Below are 22,226 nucleotides of genomic sequence, written 5' to 3'. Positions count from 1 at the left end.
CACCCCTAGGCTGCGTAGGCACCTCAAAACCACACTGGAGCCCCAGAATATAAACAAGCAAGTTGTTTATTGAAGGTTATAAATAAGCACAAGCACATAAAGTTCAGAGTCAATAAAATGGGTTAAAACCCACAAAAGCAAGGAATTTGAAATTCATAAAGCAACAAGTGTCTCTCAAAGCCACTCAAAGAACATAGTCCAAAACTGTACATCAAAGAAAGCCGCAAAATATATCCAGGATAGTCCAAACAGGATTCAATCCAAGGCAGGGATCAAGGAAACACAAGAAAACAAGACTTGAGTGCAGGATTCACTTCAAGATAGTCCAGAGTATAAAATCAATAATGAAATACAAGGCAAGAGCCTTGACTAGAATAAAAACCAAACAGCAAAGTCACAGAAATCCAACTGGAAATACAGACCGAGGCAAGGCTGGAACTTGAAGCTGGATACCAGGAACACGGAACAAAGATCCTTCTTTCTTGAATAGCAATGATACCACCTCTGCCATGGCAGAGAAAACAGGGGATTTTAAGGGAAATCCAAGGTCTTCCTCTCATGAGAAAACTACTCAAAAGCAACCGTTTGCTTATCATAGAATCATAGAATCATAGAATAGTAGAGTTGGAAGAGACCTCATGGGCCATCCAGTCCAACCCCCTGCTAAGAAGCAGGAAATCGCATTCAAAGCACCCCCGACAGATGGCCATCCAGCCTCTGCTTAAAAGCCTCCAAAGAAGGAGCCTCCACCACAGCCCGGGGGAGATGTTCAGGTGGAATCTCCTTTCCTGCAGTTTGAAGCCATTGTTCCGTGTCCTAGTCTCCAGGGCAGCAGAAAACAAGCTCCCTCCCTCCTCCCTATGACTTCCCTTCACGTATCTGTACATGGTTATCATGTCTCCTCTCAGCCTTCTCTTCTGCAGGCTAAACATGCCCAGCTCTTTAAGCCGCTCCTCATAGGGCTTGTTCTCCAGACCCTTAATCATTTTAGTCGCCCTCCTCTGGACGCTTTCCAGCTTGTCAACATCTCCCTTCAACTGTGGTGCCCAAAATTGGACACAGTGTGATTCCAGGTGTGTTCTGACCAAGGCAGAATAGAGGGGGAGCAGGACTTCCCTGGATCTAGACGCTATTCCCCTATTGATGCAGGCCAGAATCCCGTTGGCTTTCTTAGCAGCCACATCACATTGTTGGCTCATGTTTAACTTGTTGTCCACGAGGACTCCAAGGTCTTTTTCGCACACACTGCTGTCAAGCCAGGCATCGTCCCCCATTCTGTATCTTTGATTTCCATTTTTTCTGCCGAAGTGAAATATCTTGCATTTGTCCCTGTTGAACTTCATTTTGTTAGTTTCGGCCCATCTCTCTAGTCTGTCAAGATCGTTTTGAATTCTGCTCTTGTCTTCTGGAGTGTTAGCTATCCCTCCCAGTTTTGTGTTGTCTGCAAACTTGATGATCGTGCCTTCTAACCCTTCGTCTAAGTCGTTAATAAAGATGTTGAACAGAACCGGGCCCAGGACGGAGCCCTGCGACACTCCACTTGTCACTTCTTTCCATGATGAAGACGACGCATTGGTGAGCACCCTTTGGGTTCGTTCGCTTAGCCAATTACAGATCCACCTAACCGTAGTTTTGTCTAGCCCACATTTTACTAGTTTGTTTGCCAGAAGGTCGTGGGGGACTTTGTCGAAGGCCTTACTGAAATCCAGGTAGGCTACATCCACAGCATTCCCTGTATCGACCCAACTCGTAATTCTATCGAAAAAAGAGATCAGATTAGTCTGGCTTCTTCACAAACATTCTCGTTCCCTCCTTTGGTGAGTTATCGCTCCCCTCCTATCAAACTCATTATCCTCCTCTAAACTGGAATGTCATTCTGGCACCTGGTCTTGACTGCTGGGAGGAATGTGGTTCACAATGCCTGCTTGAAACCATTTGGTCTCTGGTCCCAGAACACAAAAGAAAGCAAAAGAGGGAGGAGAGATGCAGGAGATCAAAGCATCAATAGAAGTCGTGCTCAACATGGAAGCTGTTCAGTTGGTGTGGCAAGGAACAATCTGTCCCATGTCCAGTTAGCTGGAATCACTTTGCAGGAAAAACAAAAACAAAGGCTTAGAAAAACCACAGAATGTACTTTCTCTGGAGAGAAATGTTAAAAATTATGATCTTATGAAAGAGCAAACAGCAAAAATTGATGAATCCCATGTTAGTGGAGCAGTGAACCTTATCTGGGTTTTGGATAGCTTTAAAAGGACTCTCCAATGCTGGGGGAGACAACCCAGCATTTCAGATAAATTCCTTTAAAGTTTAAAGTCTGAAATTGATTCATTGTCCTACATGGTGGTCACCAACTACCACTGCCCAAAGTATCTATCTATCAATCTACGAGGGTTGAATGAAAAGTATTGCCTCCACCTTCTTTACTTAGGTTTAAAGAAGGGTTTAATAAATAAAATGCAGAAATAATCCTTAGAATGTGCTCTTTAACTAACACTATTCACTTTTCCACATAATCACCAGACGATTGGATATAAAGTTTTACTCGCCTATTTTCTTAATTATTCTACAAACAATGACAGACCAAAAAAAAACAACAACCAGGCAGGTGAACTGATGAGACCCTAAGGTGTTTGCCATTCAGAACATCATTGGGGCAGAGAGCACTTTTTAAATAAAAGGTTATCTTCTGAAAGTGGAGGTGGAGAGGCTGGGGAGGGATTCCACTTAAGGTGAACCGGGCAAAATCGCTCATAGAAGGAACTGTGCCGAAAGGCACCGCGTGACCTGGAAGAGGAGATCAAAGCTTATGTCCAGGGTGATCAGATTTAATGCACAGACGCCGGTGCCGGGAGCTTCCCTCGGGGTGGGTGCCGCCACACAAAGGGCTTTGAAATGAAATGTCAGAACCTATTACAACAAGAGGAAAATCCAACCCAGCGAGAGAGAGAGAGAGATCATTGTAGCAAGGCAGCGTCACAGCAAAACAACGCCACAACGTAAGAACACAGTAGCATTTTGTCAAATTGAAAACTTGAGTTCAAAAAGATCTGTGGAAGTTGTGCTTTGAAGATCACTGAGTTCATGCTACCACCACAACAGTAGTCTTTTCTGCTTGTTCTCCAAAGCTTGATCTTTGAACTGTACTTTCAATTCAAGATTTAGTTACTTAGGTTCCCCTCACATTGGATTTCGATTTGGCCAATTATTTTTCGAAACCCACCTGTTTGCGAATTTGAAAAACGTTCACAATGATTTATATCATGATGTAACGAAGTGTAAATTCTTTAGTTTACAGATGTCATGTTTAATTGCGTTTTAAAAGGGTCAGTATTTCAGTTACTCTGCACTCATGAGTTGGTTGCCATGGAGAAGTGGGCGGAGCCAACTGCCATTTTAGTGGAGAAGTGCAGGTTGGAAAAAAAAGCAGTTAGTCTGTGCCCTGATGAGGCACAGTGAAGACTGACCCTCAGTTGAAGGGATCAGGGAGACTCAAATGCTTATTTTTGAGTCAGTTTAAAATAAGTTTGGTGACTTATTTTACGGTAGTCTGTCTCCTGATGAGGAACAGATAATCTGTGATTGTAATTCACAGGGTGACTGCAGTTTAGAGCAAGAAAGAAAGAAGTGACATTTTAAGAAGTTTGAAACACCTCATTCTAGCTTTGCAACTGTTAACCAAAGTGCCTCTAAAGAGAAAGTTATTGTAACCATTAAGCTTTGTGCCAGAATAAACGTGCTATTGTTCTTTTAAACATCGCAGCTTCTGTCATATATATATTACCATCAAAAACAAACAAGAAAAAAGAAGAAAACCAAAAAATTAAAAGGTCTCCTCTCTAAGTAGCTAGTGGCTATATCTTCCCATAGTGGTGGCAAGCGTGGATGATCCCCTTTACATCTGGTGGCCGCATTATAAACATCTCTGCAATTGGTGGCAGCAGTTATAATATAATAATAGAAAATAAATATACGACGTCTCTTCTCTGCAATTGGTAGCAGCAGTGGGATAAAAAGATTCCCCCCTGCCTGAAAGAACCTTAGTTGTTATAAATCCTTCGCAAGTTGGTGGCAGCGGTGGGATAATAAATAAATCAGGGTTGGACAGAGTGCATTGCTGGGGATGCATGTGGCCTTCAAGCTTCCCTGGATGAGACCTGTCAACGCATGTGCTTTGTCTTGATGTATATTGTTTGTTTGTTTTCTTTAGGCATTGAATCATTGCCATATATTGAAAACCGCCCTTTGGGGAGATAGGGCGGTCTAAAAAAAAATTATTACTACTACTACTACTGTTACTATTATTATCATCATCATCACTTCCAGAATGCCTAGATTGACATTTTTTCTGGCCAAAATGGGATCCGTTCTGCGCCTGGTGAAGAACAAGGATAATAATAATAATAATAATAATAATAATAATAATAATAATAATAATAATAATAACTTTATTTTTATACCCCGCCCCATCTCCCCGAAGGGACTCGGGCCGGCTTACATGGGGCCTTGCCACACAGGATGGAAAAGTATCCAGATACGTCTCCAGATACAGACACAAAATGATTACGTCATCTGCTGAGGTTTGGTCATATCTGTCTGTGAGAGCATAGGGTACATCCACACTGAAGAGTTAATGCAGTTTAACACACTTTAACCGCCATGGCTCAGTGCTATGAAATAATGGGAGTTATAACTTTACAAGATCTTTATCCTTCTCTGCCAAAGAGTGCTGGTGCTTCACCAAACAACAGCTCACAGCATTGGGCCAAAGCAGTGCCAGCATTAATTCTACAGTGTAGATATACCCATAGTCTGTATCTGGGCACAATGCAAAGTGCTGGATTTGACCTATAAAGCCTTAAACTAGTGCTTTCCAAACTGTATATCGTGGCTCATTAATGTGTTAACTGCAGTGTGTGGGTTTGCCAAGTAAAACTCTTTATGGAGAGAAAGGGCAAGGTATTATTATTATTAATAATAATAACAATAATTTGGACAGAAAAACAAGAAAACTCATGACCATTCATCATTCACTGCACCCTCGCAGTGATATTGACCGGCTATATCTGCCTAGAAGATCAGGGGGCAGAGGACTCTTACAAGTAAAACAAGCCGTCAAAGAAGAAGAACATGCCCTGGCAGAATATGTAAAGGAAAGTGAAGAACCTGCTTTAATTGAAGTCAAAAATCAGAAACTCCTCAAAACACAACAGACAAAAAACCAGTACAGGAAAACCGCACTACAAACTAGAGCTGACAGCTGGCACAACAAAACATTGCATGGAAAGTTCCTTGACAAAATTGAAGGAAAAGCTGACAAGAAGAAGACCTGGCTCTGGCTCATGAATGGGACCCTGAAGAAGGAGACAGAAGGCCTGATCCTTGCAGCCCAGGAGCAAGCCATCAGAACAAATGCAATTAAGGCCAAGATCGAAAAATCAGCTGATGACCCAAAATGCAGACTGTGCAAGGAAGCTGGCGAAACCATTGATCATATTCTCAGCTACTGTAAGAAAATCGCACAGACAGACTACAAACAGAGGCACAACTATGTGGCCCAAATGATCCATTGGAACTTATGCCTCAAGTACCACCTCCCAGCAGAAAAGAACTGGTGGGATCACAAACCTGCAAAAGTATTGGAAAATGAGCACACAAAGATACTGTGGGACTTCCGAATCCAGACTGACAAAGTTCTGGAACACAACACACCAGACCTCACAGTTGTGGAAAAGAAAAAGGTTTGGATCATTGATGTTGCCATCCCAGGTGACAGTCGCATTGACGAAAAACAACAGGAAAAACTCAGCCGCTACCAGGACCTCAGGATTGAACTTCAAAAACTCTGGCAGAAACCAGTGCAGGTGGTCCCGGTGGTGATTGGCACATTGGGTGCCATGCCAAAAGATCTCAGCCGGCATTTGGAAACTAAATAGACATTGACAAAATTACGATCTGCCAACTGCAAAAGGCCACCCTACTGGGATCTGCGCACATCATCCGAAAATACATCACACAGTCCTAGACACTTGGGAAATGTTCGACTTGTGATTTTTTGATACGAAATCCAGCATATCTATCTTGTTTGCTGTGTCATACAATAATAATAACAGTATAGTGTTGATCAGGCATGGGCCAACTTGGTCCCTCCAGGTGTTTTGGACTTCAACTCCCACAATTCCTAACAGCCTACCGGCTGTTGGCCCATGCCTGGTTTAGACCCAGACTACTTACAAGCCATAGGTCAGAAACATCTTGAAAGCCATGCGACAACAAGGCCAGCTACAGCCTATGCATACCTTCCTAATTTCAGGAATTGCAGTTCTTCTTGAAAACAATGTGTCCTGGTGAATCCCGTGTCCGAGAGATGTTGAATCCACTGGCAGGTTTTAAAGGACCCACCCAAGATATAGAAATTATTCTGGAGTTAGAATTCAGCACCTTGGATAGCTTCTTAAAGTATCAGCCAAATCCAGGAGCAGATTTCCACGACCGAGTCTCAGCCACAACCAAGCTGACACTGCTCTGGACCAGTGGTTCTCAACCTGTGGTCTCCAGATGTTTTTGGCCTTCAACTCTCAAAAATCCTAACAGCTGGTAAACTGGCTAGGATTTCTGGGCCAAAAACATCTGGGGACCCCAGGTTGAGAAACACTGCTCTGGGCTGATGCACCTTTCAGTCTCCTTTCGATCAATGGCAATCTCATGAATTTCTTAGACAGGGAATACTCAGAAGCAGTTTTGCCAGTTTCTTCCTCCGAAATATACTTGGATATATCAGAGTATTTGCAGCGCAGCAGTAGTTGGATGGAAGCAGTGGAACACAGAACGAAGAGACTCTCAGAGACGTTGGTAAAACTATGTACAAAGTTTTACTGTATGCAGCAATAATCAACACAAACAGACTTGCAGACGACAGACGAACACAGGACTGCTCTGTTCTCCAACAGAACTTGACTCGAACTCTAGGCAGACAGAACTCAACTGAACTGACGCAATCGTTATGCACAAACACTTGTGTCTGGATACTCCCTAGTTCCAGCCACACATCAAGGTCATCGTAGCTTCTTGGCAATTAATTCTTTCTACATTATGGTACATTCTGGATGATGCAATCAGTTGCAATACAAGCATGGCACAAATTGCATTTAAACACTATCAATACACAAATCCCACATTAACAGGATATTGATTGACAGTTGCCCATCTAAGTACGAGCCAGGGCTGACTGCACTTAGTTTCCAAGAGAAGATGTGATGTTTAAGGTATTTAAGGGAATGCCCTTCCCGTCCTTGGTTTACTGTTTTAGCTTATTGTTTTTTGGAAGCTGCCTTGATTCTTGGTCTGAGAGAAAGTTAGCATAGAAATGAAATAAAAGAAATACTCCAACTAGCAACATACAACCAGAAATTCAATTGGAGGTCTCTGCCATCATCTGCCACATGATTCTTTTCAAACTGGAGTTGCCAGGAATTGAACCTGAAAAGTTCTGCATACAATGAGAAGGCTTTGCCATTCAATTGCTGTGAGTTTTCCGGGCTATATGGCCATGTTCCAGAAGCATTATCTCCTGACGTTTCGCACACATCTATGGCAGGCATCCTCAGAGGTTGTGAGGTATATTGGAAAACTAAGCAAAGGAGGTTTATATATCTTCCATGTTCCAGAATTATTCGCTCCTGAAGTTTCACCCACATCTATGGCAGGCATCCTTAGACGTTGTGAGATCTGTTGGAAATTAGGCAAGTGCAGTTTATAAATGTGGAAAGTCCAGGGTGGAAGAAAGAACTCTTGTTTGCTTGAGGCAAGTGTGAATGATGCAATTGGCCACTTTGATTAGCATTGAATGGCCTTGCAGCTTCAAAGCCTGGCTGCTTCCTGCCTGGGGGGGATCCTTTTGTTGGGAGGTGTTAGCTGGTCTTGATTGTTTCATGTCTTTGACACTGACTTAAAAGTTTTCTCAATTTGCTGCAGACTAAACTCCAATTAGAGGAGCAGATTTGAAAGCCAGTTCAAAAGTTGACACTCCAATATTTGAATATCAGGCACAAGGACTTTAACAGAGAAGTTTGCAACATCCTTTCAATTTTATTACCGCAATTGTAATTGTGTTTATGTAGGTATCACCAAGTGGCCTGTTGACTTATAACACTCCACGAATTTTTCCACAGGATTTTCTTAGAGGTGTATTTGACCAATTCTTTCCTTTGAAATGCAGCCTCCAGGACCTGATATTCATTGGCCGTCTCCCATCCAGTTACGAACCATGGCTGACCCTACTTAGCTTCCAAGATCAAACAATGTGACTTGGCCAATGTTAACCAGTGGGTTTCCAATATAATTGAGTGGAGATTCAAACCCTGGTCTCCAGAGCTGTAGTCCGAGACTGGAACCACAGCACATCCTTGATCCACTTACTGAAATTGAGCAACAACAAAAATCTCCTCTCTTTCCACCACATTTCCTCTTGATCGCATTTTCCATGACTCTCACTTTGATCATTAACTAAGTTTGGAAACTCCAAGTTTTTTGTCCAAGACGTACTTTTCCATGAGTAGGATGCAGGAGATAGGAAAGAAGTACAAAAACAGAACATATAGACCAGGCATGGGCAAACTTGGGTCCTCCAGGTATTTTGGACTTCAACTCCCACCATTCCTAACAGCCGGTAGGCTGTTAGGAATGGTGGGAGTTGAAGTCCAAAACACCTGGAGGACCCAGGTTTGCCCATGCCTGGTCTATATGTTCTCTTCTGCCAAGGAAAGGCTAGAAAGAAAAAGCAAACAGGAATTACCTTTCCAACAAATGGAACCAGATGATGCTCACACATGGAGAACATGTCTATGTCCTTCACAATCACCATCTCGTCGTGGTCTTCATCAAATATGGCATCGTTGAGTACATCTGAAATTAAGGAAACCACATCAATAGCAGCATTAAAACCTACTGTCATTTATGTTTGGAGCACTGGATCCTGGTGCATTATCTTCCCAAGTTTGTTTTGAGAGACTCATTTCAAGAATTTCTAAATCACCAATAGAATGGATCTCAGAGTGATAAGTCATTTTTTAAACATTGCTAGCTACCATATAAGATTTTATATATATACTATATACTCGAGTATAAGCCTAGTTTTTCAGCCCTTTTTTTAAGACCAAAAAAGCCCCCCTCGGCTTATACTCGGGTGAGTATACTCCTGGTTGGCTTATATTTGGGTCAGCTTATACACAAGAATATATGGTACATTTATTATTTTTCTCTATTATTATTGGTATTATTATATTTATTATTATTATTTACGGGCTGTTAGGAATTGTGGGAGTTGAAGTCCAAAACACCTATTGGGCCAAAGTCTGCCCATGTCTATCATAAAATGTCTATCTGATTCGGAACAAAAGGGAGTAGGGCATCAAAAGCATCCTTGCCGTCTCCAAGTGACTAAAAAGTCAATATATATAAATCGAAGAGCCGTGCCAGCCGCCTCGTCTTTTATAGCTTCCTCTGACACACACAGAGAGCTGCATCCATCCACTCTTACGAAAACCAGGCTTGTAGATATATTTATATATATTCCTATGAGCTGCTCGTTGGAGCTGGTAGCGATATGTTATCAAGAGAGGTTTTAATTTCCTGTACTCAGCCCGACTGACGCAGGTAGCCCTGGCGACCGGGACGGGAAGAACTTGGCTTGTTTGGATGTGTTTTGCCCACGGAAATGGGAACAGGCAAGGAAAGGATGTGCTGCTCCGCTCCGGGTTTTAGTCCAAACTTTAAAGGATTCGCTGGAATTGTTAGCCCCTTTCCCTCTTCCACATAAAACTTAGATTTGATTATTCACTGATTTGATTGAGATGTTCTAAGGACCTCAATTATTAAAACAAGGCAACTGAAATACAATTATAAAACAAATTTAAAAACCATTAAAAACAATTCAGTCTCCCCTGGTTTAATTCAAAGTCCATGGGCTGAATTTGTCCTGCTGTGTGACCTTCCAGATGCTGGACTACAACTCCCATATTCCTCATTAGACTTCTGATGGGATTTGTGATACAGCCACATCTGAAAGGCTGTAGTTCATTGTGTTTGTTTAGTCAAGAAAGTGGGGTTTAGATTAAGACCGGGGCTGGGCTGTGACGCAGGATGGTTAGTAGCCAGCTGTAATAAATCACTATGAGTTCGAGGCCAGCCCGTGTCAGAGTGAGCACCCGACCATTGAAATAAAAAATAGTCCTGCTTGTTGTTGACCTAAGCAACCCGAAAGATAGTTGCATCTATCAAGTAGGAAATTTAGGTACCACTTATATGGGAAGGCCAATTTAACTAATTTGTGACACCATAAAAATCATCCAGCAGCGTTTGGAATAAGGAAGTATCCAAGGACTCGGCATCACAGTATGTTGAAGCAGCTGCGCCCCCTGTGGCTGGAATTGAGCATACCCTCAGGAAGCTGGAGAAGGTTAAATTGCCTCTGTGTCTGTCTCTGTCTCTATGTTCACATGGCATTGAATGTTTGCCATGTATATGTACATTGTGATCCGCCCTGATCACAATGTGATCTCGGGGTGAGAAGGGCGGAATATAAATACTGTAAATAAATAAATAAGACACAATACTTTAACATGTCCTTAAAACTTTCCACAACCTCAGCGCCACAAATGCTGTTGGGTTGCAATTCCCATTATCCCCAGTCTGCATTTGCTACGCAATACAGTTTTTGTTCCTGGGTTATAAATTTCATTTCTGTGCAATAAATAGATATGGAATGACGTGTGATGAGTATAGGAACGGCCTGGATTATGCTTGTGGATTGTGTGATTACTTGTGATTGTATGGTTTTTTTTAATGTCTCTAATGGTTTTGATTGTATTTTATTATTCTATTTTAATTTTGTATTGTTTTTAAGGCATTGAATAGCTGCCTATATGTAAAGCCACCTTGAGTCCCCTTCGGGGTTGAGAAAGGCGGGATATAAATATCGTAAACAAATAAATAATAAATAAATAAATTTCCTAATTGGAAAAGGTTTATTAAACTTCCAAAACTTCATTTTTGTGAGAGGGACATTCTGCGGCACATTTTGATATAGTTTTTCAATGAATATCTCATCGAGTCTCAACCAATTCAACATACATAGTTTGTGGCAGCCACACAAACAAAGTTTCTGGAGTATAACAACTACTTTCAAAGCAAGTACTATATCGCACAATTAAACAAGAAATAAAACTTTCAAACCAGGAACAATTTTTTTCAAATTTTGTTATGTAGTGTTGGAGACGAGGCCTTTTCAGTGGCTTCTCCAAAACTTTAATCCAGAATGGCCCCATCCCTGTTTACGTTTCTTGACAGAAAGCAACATTTTCCTTGCCATCAGTCATTTATAAATCTGTGACAGTTGGGTTTTTAAAGGCTGCATCATTTTGATTTTTAAGTGGGTAAACGATGTTAATGCATATTATTATTTTTAATGTTTTCATATTATTTTAACACACATTATTTTATATTTATTGTTATCTGCCTTGAGTCCCTATATTGGGATCAAATGAAAGCAATGAACAAATTGGTATTGCCAAGGTGCTGAACTCTATTCCTAAAACAGGTCAGCACTATGGACAGCTCCCATACAATCCAGAATTGCAGGAACAGAAATTTGATCTGGATCTACACTGCCTTATAATACAGTTTCATACAGTAAATAATGGACACCAGTCAGAAACAGGAGAACTCCAGACAGCAAGCAAACAAGTGCCAATTAACACCTCCCAAACAGAGGGTGCCTCCAGGCAACAGAAGCCAGGCTACCTCTATGCAGATGCCCTCATTGATTGACCGTCCAGATTCATGGCTACTCAATGCTATTCAGGCTTGCTAATTGCAACATTCACACTTGCTTTACACAGACAAGGGTCTTTCTCCCAGCCTGGACATTATACACTCCACTTGCTCCACTGCCAACAGAACTTCTGAAGACGCCATTAGACACAGATGTAGGTGAAATGTCAGGAGAGAATGCTGCAGCAACCCTGTTTCAAACTGTTTTATGTGCTCAGTGTAAACCAGGCATGGGCAAACTTTGGCCCTCCAGGTGTTTTGGACTTCAATTCCCAATTCCTACTGGGGCCGGGCTGTGGCGCAGGCTGGTGAGCAGCCTGCTGCAATAAATCACTCCGACCATGAGGTCATGAGTTCAAGGCCAGCCCGTGGCGGGCTGAGCACCCGTCAATTAAAAAATAAAAAATAGCCTCTGCTCGTTGCTGACCTAGCAACCCGAAAGATAGTTGCATCTATCAAATAGGAAATAAGGTACCACTTATAAAGTGGGGAGGCAAATTTAACTAATTTATAACGTTGGAATGAGGAAGTGCTGTCACAGTGGATGATGAAGCAGCTGCTCCACCCTGTGGCCAGAATCAAACATCTCTTCAGGAGAAGGTTAAATTGCCTCTGCGTCTGTCTCTGTCTCTGTTCTGTGTATATGGGCATTGAATGTTTGCCCTATATGTATATAATGTGATCCGCCCTGAGTCCCCTTCGGGGTGAGAAGGACAGACTATAAATACTGTAAATAAATAAATAAATTATGGGAACTGATGTCCAAAACACCTGGAAGGCTGAAGTTTGCCCATGCATGGTGTAGACTCATATAATGCAATTTAACTGCATTGAACTGCATTATATGAGTTGGAAACTGCATGATATTGTCAGTGTAGATGCAGCCTTAGGTAAAACTCTTGTTCAACTCAGCAGTGTGTAAATGCATGAAGTTTGGGCTGGATTCATGGCAACACCTTATAGCAAGTTTGGGAGCAATAAAGTGTTTTTCAACGCATAATTCATAAAGCGAGAGCTTTTTATGCAGGGCGAAAAGTAATAACTGGTGTCGGCCTTTGAGACAAAGCGGTCTGGAACAACACCGGCTGCCGAAAAAGCAAAACCGCAGCCAACGGAAGCGTCCCTGAATGGAAACGAGGCGCAAGAAAAAGGAAGAGATTAAAATCCCCAAATATGAAAGAGAAGGAGAGGCAGACTCCGGTGATCTGATCCTGCGTCAGAAGTAAGGGATCTCGTTGCCAAGGAAACTATTTGCATAGCTTTGATGTTGCCCCGGCAACCTCTGACAAGTGTAAGTCATCTTCTTGACAGATTGATGGGCAGGTCATAAGGCAACCTGTGGAAGGTCTTTGCAATGGAGAACTTCCATCCACCAACAAGTGGAGCAACGGAAAGTTGATGAAGGGTGCATCTGCATTGTAGAATTAATGCAGTTTGATGCCACTTTGACCACCATACCTCAATGGTTTGGAATCATGGAGTTATAGTTTTGCAAAGCCAAGCAGTGCTGGTGCCTCACCAAACTATAGCTGCCAAGATTCAATAGCATTGAGCCATAAAGTGGTGTCCAAAAATATTAATTCCATATTCACTTAAGTGAATATCTCCAAGCATCTTGACTATGTTTGGCTGGGGCATTTTGGAAAGTGCAATCCAAAAAAGTAACTTTTCCAGATGCTGTTGGAGATGAAATTAACTATAGGAGCCCCATGTAGTATGATTTCAGCCTATGAGCAAAAAAAAGTAACTTTTTCAAGCTGAAACATCCATCAGAACTCCTTCCTGGGAGAGATTTAGAGAACCATGGTCCAAAAATCAACATTTCCCAAACTCACAAGTTCCAGGAAGCAATGTTTGTTGAAATTTAAGGTGAATCTGCACTGTAGAATTAATGCAGTTTGACACCACTTGAACTGCCATGGCTCGGTGAGATTTGGAATTTGGTGAGACAGCAGCATTATCTAATAGAGAAGGCTAAAGACTTTGCAAAACTACAACTCCTGGGATTCTATAGCATTGAACAAATTGCATTAATTCTACAGTGTAGATGCACCCTAGTTGCAATAGTGGGAATTTCCCAGAAACAGAAAAAAATCCCCAAAAGCATATCGGAAAATTTTCGAGAAAAACACCTGATTGAGTACATGATTCCATAGCATTGAGCTATGAGAGTTAAAGTGCATCAATTCTACAATGTAGATGCACCTCAAGTCAGATTTCCCAAGGAACAGGTGCAGTTGACGGACTGTCTATGAAATCTGTTAATGTGGGATTTGTGTATTGGTAGTGTTTAAATGAAATTTGTGTCTTGCCTGTATTGCATACTGATTGCATCATCCAGAATGTAACATAGTCTGGAAAGAGTTAATTACTGAGAAGCTGTGATGTCCTTGATTTGTGGCTGGAACCAGGGAGTGTCCAGACACAAGTATGTGTGCATTGCTGATTGCATCAGTTCAGATCTGTTCTGATCAGTTCTGTTCTGAGTTGAGTCGAGTGCTGTCTGCTGAGAGTCAAGTCCTGTGTCCATTGTCTTTAAGTCTGTTTGTATTGATTATTACTGCTTTCAGTAAAACTTTTATATAGTTTTACCATCGTTTCTGATGTCACTTCGTTCTGCTTTACGCTGATTCCATCTAACTGCTGCTGCGCTGCGTAAATTACTCTGACAAAATCAAGGAAGTTGTAATTTTCCAAGAACTTTATCTTTCTCTACCAAAGAGAGCTGTTGCCTTGCCAAACTACAACTCCCATACTTCCATAGCACTGTGGCACAGATGTTCAAGTGGTATCAAACTGCATTAATTCTACAGTGCAGATGCATTGACCATAATAATAATAATAATAATAATAATAATAATAATAATAATAATAATAATAATAATAATAAAACTTTATTTATACCCCGCCACCATCTCCCCAACGGGGACTCGGGGCGGCTTACATGGGGCCATGCCCAAAACAATACAAAATAAACAGCATATAAAAACAACACTTCAGAACACAATGAACAGTACAATAAATAAAATATCCATTACAATACAAATCAAGGGAATAATAAAAACAAGGGCGGTCCACATGAACATTAAATTAAAACTCGGGGTGAGAGAAACATAAAATAAAACCACAGTAATCAGGGTCAAGGAAGTGGTGTAGTCTAGAGGATAGATATTAGAGGGAGCAACAGAAAAGGAATGTAAAATAGTTACTCTCCAAAGGCACCACGGAAAAGCCATGTTTTCAAATCTTTCTTGAAGGCTACTAATGTGGGGGCTTGCCTAATCTCAGTGGGCAGTAAATTCCATGCCACTGAATGGGGAGCCATCAATCAATTCAGTTTAAGCATACCCAATCCTCACTTTAGAATCCAACGATTTCATAAATCGGGCTGTGGCGCAGCTGGCTAGTAACCAGCTGCAATAAATCACTACTGACCGAAAGGTCATGAGTTTGAAGCCCGGGTCGGGTTAAGCCCCCGACCATTAAATAGCCTGGCTTGCTGTTGACCTATGCAGCCCTGAAAGACAGTTGCATCTGTCAAGTAGGGAAATTTAGGTACGCTTTATGTGGGAGGCTAATTTAACTAATTTACAACACCATAAAAAACTGCCAGCAAAACACAAGGAAAGGAATGAGGAAGTACAGCCACTAGTGGACAGTGAAGCAACAGCTCCCCCTGTGGCCGGAATCGTGAAGCTGGAAAAAAAAAAGTTAAATGCCTCTGTGTCTGTCTATACTGTACATTGTTTGTCTGTTGGCATTGAATGTTTGCCATATATGTGTTCATTGTAATCTACCCTGAGTCCCCTTCGGTGTGAATATAAATACTATAAATAAATAAATAAATAAATAAATAAATAAATAAAGCACATTTTGCTTGCATTGCTTTATCTGGTTGAAGATAAATGTATAATAATTATAATAATTATACAAAACAGTCATAATTCTAGAAGGAACAAGAGAGAAGCAGGGATCAAAAATTAAAATAAACATTACTTTTGACCAGTGGAGCTGCAAGTCCCTTTTCTCCAGGCAGCGACAGACAAAATAAGGTGCAAATGTGGCAGATGGCAGGCTACGCAGAGAGGCAATAAATGGCTTAACAGGGGAAGTGGTCTAAATTATAGAGTCTCTCTGCTTTGTTTCCCTGCCAAAAGGGTTATTTGCAAGAAGGGTGACGTAGAAGCGCTAACCAAGCTTGGTGCTGTCATCACAGTCTCCAATACGAGAACGGGAAACATTTGGACCATCCCACCTGGATTCAATTGTTCAGGGAACATTGGCTATTTCCCCTATTAACCGAGGGATAATTAAATGCATGTTGTGGTGTCCTGGAAAACTGGAAAGAGAAGCAAGGAGAAGCCGAGCTTTTTTATTCTGCCACTTGTGAACTGAACCTGCAAACAATTTCAATGTGTGTTGTCGAAGGCTTTCATGGCCGGAATCACTGGGTTGCTGTGAGTTTTCCAGGCTGTATTATGTTCCAGAAACATTCTCTCCTGATGTTTCACCCACATCTATGGCAGGCATCCTCAAAGATTGTGAGGTCTACTGGAAACTAGGCAAGTGGGTTTTATATATCTGTAGAATAATGACCAGGGTGGGAGAAAGAACTCTTGTCGGTTTGAGACAATTGTGAATGTTGCACTTGGCCAGCTTGATTAGCACTGAATGCTAATCAGCACAGTACAGTACTTGCAGGACAGTAAATAAAGATCAACACTCAGAAAACAACATATATAAACCCCTCTTGCCTAGTTTCCAGCAGACCCCACAACCTTTGAGGATGCCTGCCATAGATGTGGGCGAAACATCAGGAGAGAATGCTTCTGGAATATGGCCATACAGCCTGGAAAACTCACAGCAACCCAGTGATTCCGGCCATGAAAGCCTTCGACAACACACATTAAAATTGTTTGCAGGTTGAGCTCACAAGTGGCAGAAGGGAATTACAGACAGGAAACAATCAGGTCCAGTTAACACCTCCCAACGAAGGAATCAGCCAGGCATTGAAGCTGCAAGGCCTTTCAATGCTAATCAAGGTGATTAGTTGCAGAAGTCATACTTCCCTCCAAAATTGTTTTGATAAAAAATGATCTAAATGAGCCACCCATGGCTTTCATTAAGTGAAGGCCATAAAATAATTAGTCCCCATTAAAAATGTTTTATGTAAAGTACATCCAGTAATTACTGCATGCATGAATGCACATGGACCATTTTATTCTCACAAATCATGATCAAAGCAGTAGATTTTTAAGACCTATCACTTAATCAACATTTCGATTTACAGCCGGTAGGCTGCTAGGAATTGTGAGAGTTGAAGTCCAAAACACCTGGAAGGCCAAAGTTTGCTCATGCCTGATCTACACTGTAAAACTAATGCAGTTTGACAGCATTTCAACTGCCATGGGTCAATGCTATGGGATCCTGAGAGTTGTAGTTTGTTATCAATCATCCCTTGTTTGCTTGTTTGTTTAGTTATTTACCATATGCCCCTCTTTTCTCCCATGACTGGCATCCAAAGTGGCTCATCACCTTCAAAAGCATATACAATTAAGAGCCCTAAAAGTATAAATATTAAAATAGAAATACAGTAGAGTCTCACTTATCCAACATAAACAGGCCGGCAGAACGTTGGATAAGCGAATATGTTGGATAATAAGGAGGGATTAAGAAAAAGCCTATTAACCATCAAATTAGGCTATGATTTTACAAATTAAGCACAAAAACATCATGTTATACAACAAATTTGGCAGAAAAAGTAGTTCAATACGCAGTAATATTATGTTGCAATTACTGTATTTATGAATTTAGCACCAAAATATCATGATATATTGAAAACATTGACTACAAAAATGGCTTGGATTATCCAGAAGCTTGGATAAGCGAGGCTTGGATAAGTGAGACTCTACTGTATTTACGAATTTAGCACCAAATATCACGATGTATTGAAAATATTGATTACAAAAATGCGTTGGATAATCCAGAATGTTGGATAAGCGAGTGTTGGATAAGTGAGACTCTATTGTAAATGTTATATTTATTAAAACAAGTAATGGGATTTGTAGTTTGGTGAGGCATCAGCACTCTTTGGCAGAGAAGGCAGAGAAGAACTAAAACTCCATAGTATTGTCCCAAGTTGCTTCCGGTGTGAAAGAATTGGCCATCTGCAAGGACGTTGCCCAGGGGATGCCCAGATGTTTGATGTTTTTACCATCCTGTGGGAGGCTTCTCTCATGTCTCTGCATGGGGAGCTAGAGCTGACAGACGGGAGCTCACCCTGCTCCTTGGATTCGAACCACCGACCTTTCGGTCAGCAGTCCTGGCAACACAAGGGTTTAACCCACTGCACCACTGGGGATTCCAGTGATGCCAGGAAGATCTACCTCACAGGGATGTTGTGAAGTTTTTCCATCATTTCTATCCCTTCTTTTCTGTACCTCAGGACTCTAAAAATCCTCAGCAAAGGTCCAGTTTGGAGAGTGTGGCTCCATGAGATACTGCGCTGATAGGCACCAATTTTAGTGGTGCCAGGGAAACCTACATCACAGGGCTGTTGTTGAGATGTGCCCTGCAAAGCAGTTGACTTTCCACTCATTTCTGCACTGAATCCACAGCAGAACTAATGCTGAAGGAGTGTGGCACCAACTTTAGGGACAGGGCTGTTTGTGAAGGTTTGTCCTGCAAAGCATCTCCTGTTAATCCCACTTCCAATGTATTTACTTGTGTCTAATACACCACTGAATCCCACGCACATCTCACTTTTCAAAAGCCTGAAACCAAAACAAAGTATTTGCTGCTGAAAGTAATGTTCAGTGGGAAAAAAGGGCACTCTTCTTAATTTGGGCGGCAAACTTCGGCCCTCCCTCCAGATGTTTTGGATTTCAACTCCTACAATTCCTAACACAGCATTTCTCAACCTGGGGGTCAGGACCCCTGGGGGGGGGTCGCGAGGGGGTTTCAAAAGGGTCACCAAAGGCCATCAGAAAACACTTATTTCTGGTCTTAGGAACCCAAAAGGTAAAGGTTTCCCCTGACGTTAAGTCCAGTCATGTCTGACTTTGGGGGTTGGTGCTCATCTCCATTTCTAAGCTGAAGAGCCGGCGTTGTCCGTAGACACCTCCAAGGTCATGTGGCTGGCATGACTGCATGGAGCGCCGTTACCTTACCACCGGAGTGGTACCTATTGATCTACTCACATTGGCATGTTTTCGAACTGCTAGGTTGGCAGGAGCTGGGGCTAACAGGGGGCGCTCATTCCGCTCCCGGGATTTGAACCTGGGACCTTTTGGTCCGCAAGTTCAGCAGCTCAGCGCTTTAACACACTGTGCCACCAGGGGCCCTACTGCCAACTTAGGAGTTTGAAACATTTTATTACTGGACTACTGGGCTAAAGCGCTGAGCTGCTGAACTTGCTGACTGAAAGGTCCCAGGTTCGAATCCGGGGAGCAGAATGAGCGCCCGCTGTTAGCTCCAGCTCCTGCCAACCTAGCAGTTCGAAAACATGCAAACATGAGTAGATCAATAGGTACCACTCTGTGGGAAGGTAACGGCGCTCCATGCAGTCATGCTGGCCACATGACCTAGGAGATGTCTAGAGACAATGCTGGCTCTTCAGCCTAGAAATGGAGATGGGCACCAACCCCTAGTATTGAGATGCTAAGCTGATGAACTTAGGGACCGAAAGGTCAGCAGTTCAAATCTGGGGAGCTGAGGGAGCTCCTGCTGTTAGCCCTGGCTTCTGACAACTTAGCAGTTCAAAAACATGCAAATGTGAGTAGATCAATAGGTAAATCCAATGGATCCAGTTTCCTTTAGTGAGAAGAAGCAATAGAACCATAGGTCCTTTAATGCCTAGATGATTATGTATTGATGTTATGTTTTTATTGATATGACATTGTTTTATTGCTGACCTTGTTTTATTGTTTTATTGCTGTTATTGTATTGTTGTCGGGCATGGCCCCATGTAAGCTGCTCTGAGTCCCTTCGGGGAGATGGGGCAGGGTATAAAAATAAAGTTATTATTATTATTATTATGTAACATTTTAACTATGTCGATTTTCACTATTACTTGTTTAAATTGTTTTTAAATTGTGTTGTCTGATGTCTAAATTGTTATTTTATGATTTTATGTGATTATATTGGGCTTGTTCCCCATGTGAGCCGCCCAGAGTCCCCAGCTGGGAAGATGGAGGCGGCATACAAAAATAATTTTATTATTATTATTATTATTATTATTATTATTATATAGAACTTTACTCAGTGGGTATTCCCGCTATGGTGGGAAGGTAACGGTGCTCCATGCAATCATGCCAGTGGCCACATGACCTTGGAGGTGTCTAGGAACAACAACGTCTCTTTGGCTTTGAAATGGAGATGAGCACCAACCCCCAGAGTCGGACATGAGTAGACTTAATATCAGGGGAAAACCTTTCCCTGAATTGTATACATCTATATATATAAATGAGTGATGGCATCACGGCGACCCACAAAACTATAGGCCCCCCAACCTCGAAATTTGACAACACAACCCATCATCCATGGCTCTAGGTTGATACAACAAAAAGAAAAGAAAAATAAAGTCCTAATTAGAGGGAGAGCAATAATTGTTTTTATCAAATTGCTGCCAGTTTAGAGGGCTAATCTCTGCCCACTTGGTCTCCTAGCAACCAACTCAGCCAAGGGACAGCCAGGGTTCAGTTAGGGGACAGGCAGATTTAGGCCTCACTTAGGCTTCTTCCACAGATTATCTAATTTGCACTGGATTATATGGCAGTGTAGACTCAAGGCCCTTCCACTCAGCTATATAACCCATTTATAATCTTATATTATCTGCTTTGCACTGGATTATCTTGACTCCACACTACCATATAATCCACTTCAGTGTGCATTTTATACAGCTGTGAAGAAGGGGCCTCATACAATCCAGTTCTAAGCAGATAATATAAGATTATCAATATACAATATACAATTCCTCAGTACTTTATTTCCCATACCACCATACTTCGCCACAGCAACGCGTGGCCGGGCACAGCTAGTAACAAATAACTAGTATAGGAGGCTTGTAGAAGGTTGCTATTTTGGGAAGATGATCTAGCCCAGGCATGGGCAAACTTGGGCCCTCCCTCCAGGTGTTTTGGACTACAACTCCCACCATTCCTAACAGCCTGCCGGCTGTTAGGAATGGTGGGAGTTGTAGTCCAAAACACCTGGAGGGAGGGCCCAAGTTTGCCCATGCCTGGGCTAGATCAAAAGGGTGAGATGAAGGAGCTTCCAGCCAAGAGGGTAAGTAAGTGGGGAGTCCCTCAAGGTGCAAGGCCCACCTGCGATGGTCTCCTGGTAGCCCTTGGTGAAGAACTGCATGGCGGTGGCGGCTCTCCAGGGGGTCTTGAGCAGGCCCTGGCGCTGGGGGTCTTCTCCGAGGGCGCGCAGGATGGAGGCGTAGGCGGCGGCCAGGCCGGGCAGGTGCAGCTCGTTGTCCTCCTCGCTCCGGGTCCGCTCCTCCTTCCAGCTCTCCGGCGGGGCCCTCCGCGTGCTGGCCCCGGGCCCGCTCCCCAGAGCAACAACAGGAGGCAGAGCCGGCGCCTTGGGCAGAGGCGGCGAGGGCTGAGGCTTCTCCGCCGGCGCGCCAAACCCGTTGAAGCTGCTGCTCGTGGCGGCCGCGTTGGCAGCTCGAAGCGGCGACCGAGCCTTCATTTTCTCCATGGGCCGGAAGCCCCCAAGCCTGCCGACCCTAAATCCCTTGGAACGAGTCCGGTGTGGGGTCTCCCTGCAGCCTCGGGGGTCGCCAAAGCAGGTCCCCCTAGGAGCTCTCCAAAGGCGCACGAAATCTCAACTTTTACGCAACTTTTTTTTTTTGTATGAGAGCGATTACTGACAAGACCCCCAAGATGGGAATACACACACACACACCCCTTGCCTTTCTCGGGGGTCCACCGAAGGGCAGGCGAGGCTCAGGAGCAGCCACAAGCCCCTCGGTGCGGGAAGAGGATCCAGGGAAGAAGCTGTGCGCGCTTTGGCACAAGGAGAAGCAAGGCGCGACTCTTCAGCCGGGTGGGAGCGGCTCCGACAGTGACTAAGCCGCCTCCACCTTCTTCTTCCCCTCCTCCTGGGCTTCCCCAGCCGCTTCTCCCCCCAGATCCCCGGCTCCCCTTTTTATAGACCGGCGCCGAGGCTCCCCATTGGGCGTACCTGCCCGTGCGTCACCGGGGCTTGGAGGAGAGGGTGGAGGCTGAGCGAAGAGAAGGAGAAGGCGGTGGCTGGAGGTGGGCCAGGCTTCCTCGGGGCCCTGGCTGACAGGGACAAACCACACCAATCCATCTCCATGCTTGGCCCTATTACAACCTTTAGTTAGCTCAGGCACCATAACGGAGTGGACAAACCGGGGCGAGAGTTGGAAA

General features: G+C 43.1%; 1 protein-coding gene across 2 annotated transcripts in view; it reads right to left on the bottom strand.

Annotated features, from left to right (window-relative positions):
* The window catches only part of gch1 (GTP cyclohydrolase 1), a 55,716-nt gene extending 33,741 nt beyond the window's left edge, over positions 1-21,975 (bottom strand). Inside the window, exons 1-2 of one of the 2 annotated variants that reach the window (XM_062968666.1) lie at positions 21,150-21,975; positions 8,792-8,901 (exon numbers count right to left, since the gene is read on the bottom strand). In XM_062968666.1, coding sequence (XP_062824736.1) covers positions 8,792-8,901; positions 21,150-21,531 — 492 coding nt within the window. In that variant the 5' untranslated portion in view covers positions 21,532-21,975. The remainder of the gene's footprint in view (positions 1-8,791; positions 8,902-21,149) is intronic. The other variant, XM_062968667.1, reaches the window with a different exon arrangement.
* Positions 21,976-22,226: the final 251 nt, after the last annotated feature.

This window comes from Anolis carolinensis, chromosome 1 (assembly GCF_035594765.1).
Source record: "Anolis carolinensis isolate JA03-04 chromosome 1, rAnoCar3.1.pri, whole genome shotgun sequence".
In the NCBI taxonomy this organism is placed as follows: domain Eukaryota; kingdom Metazoa; phylum Chordata; class Lepidosauria; order Squamata; family Dactyloidae; genus Anolis; species Anolis carolinensis.
Note: the sequence above shows the minus strand (reverse complement) of the source record. Positions and strands in the feature narration are given on the sequence as shown.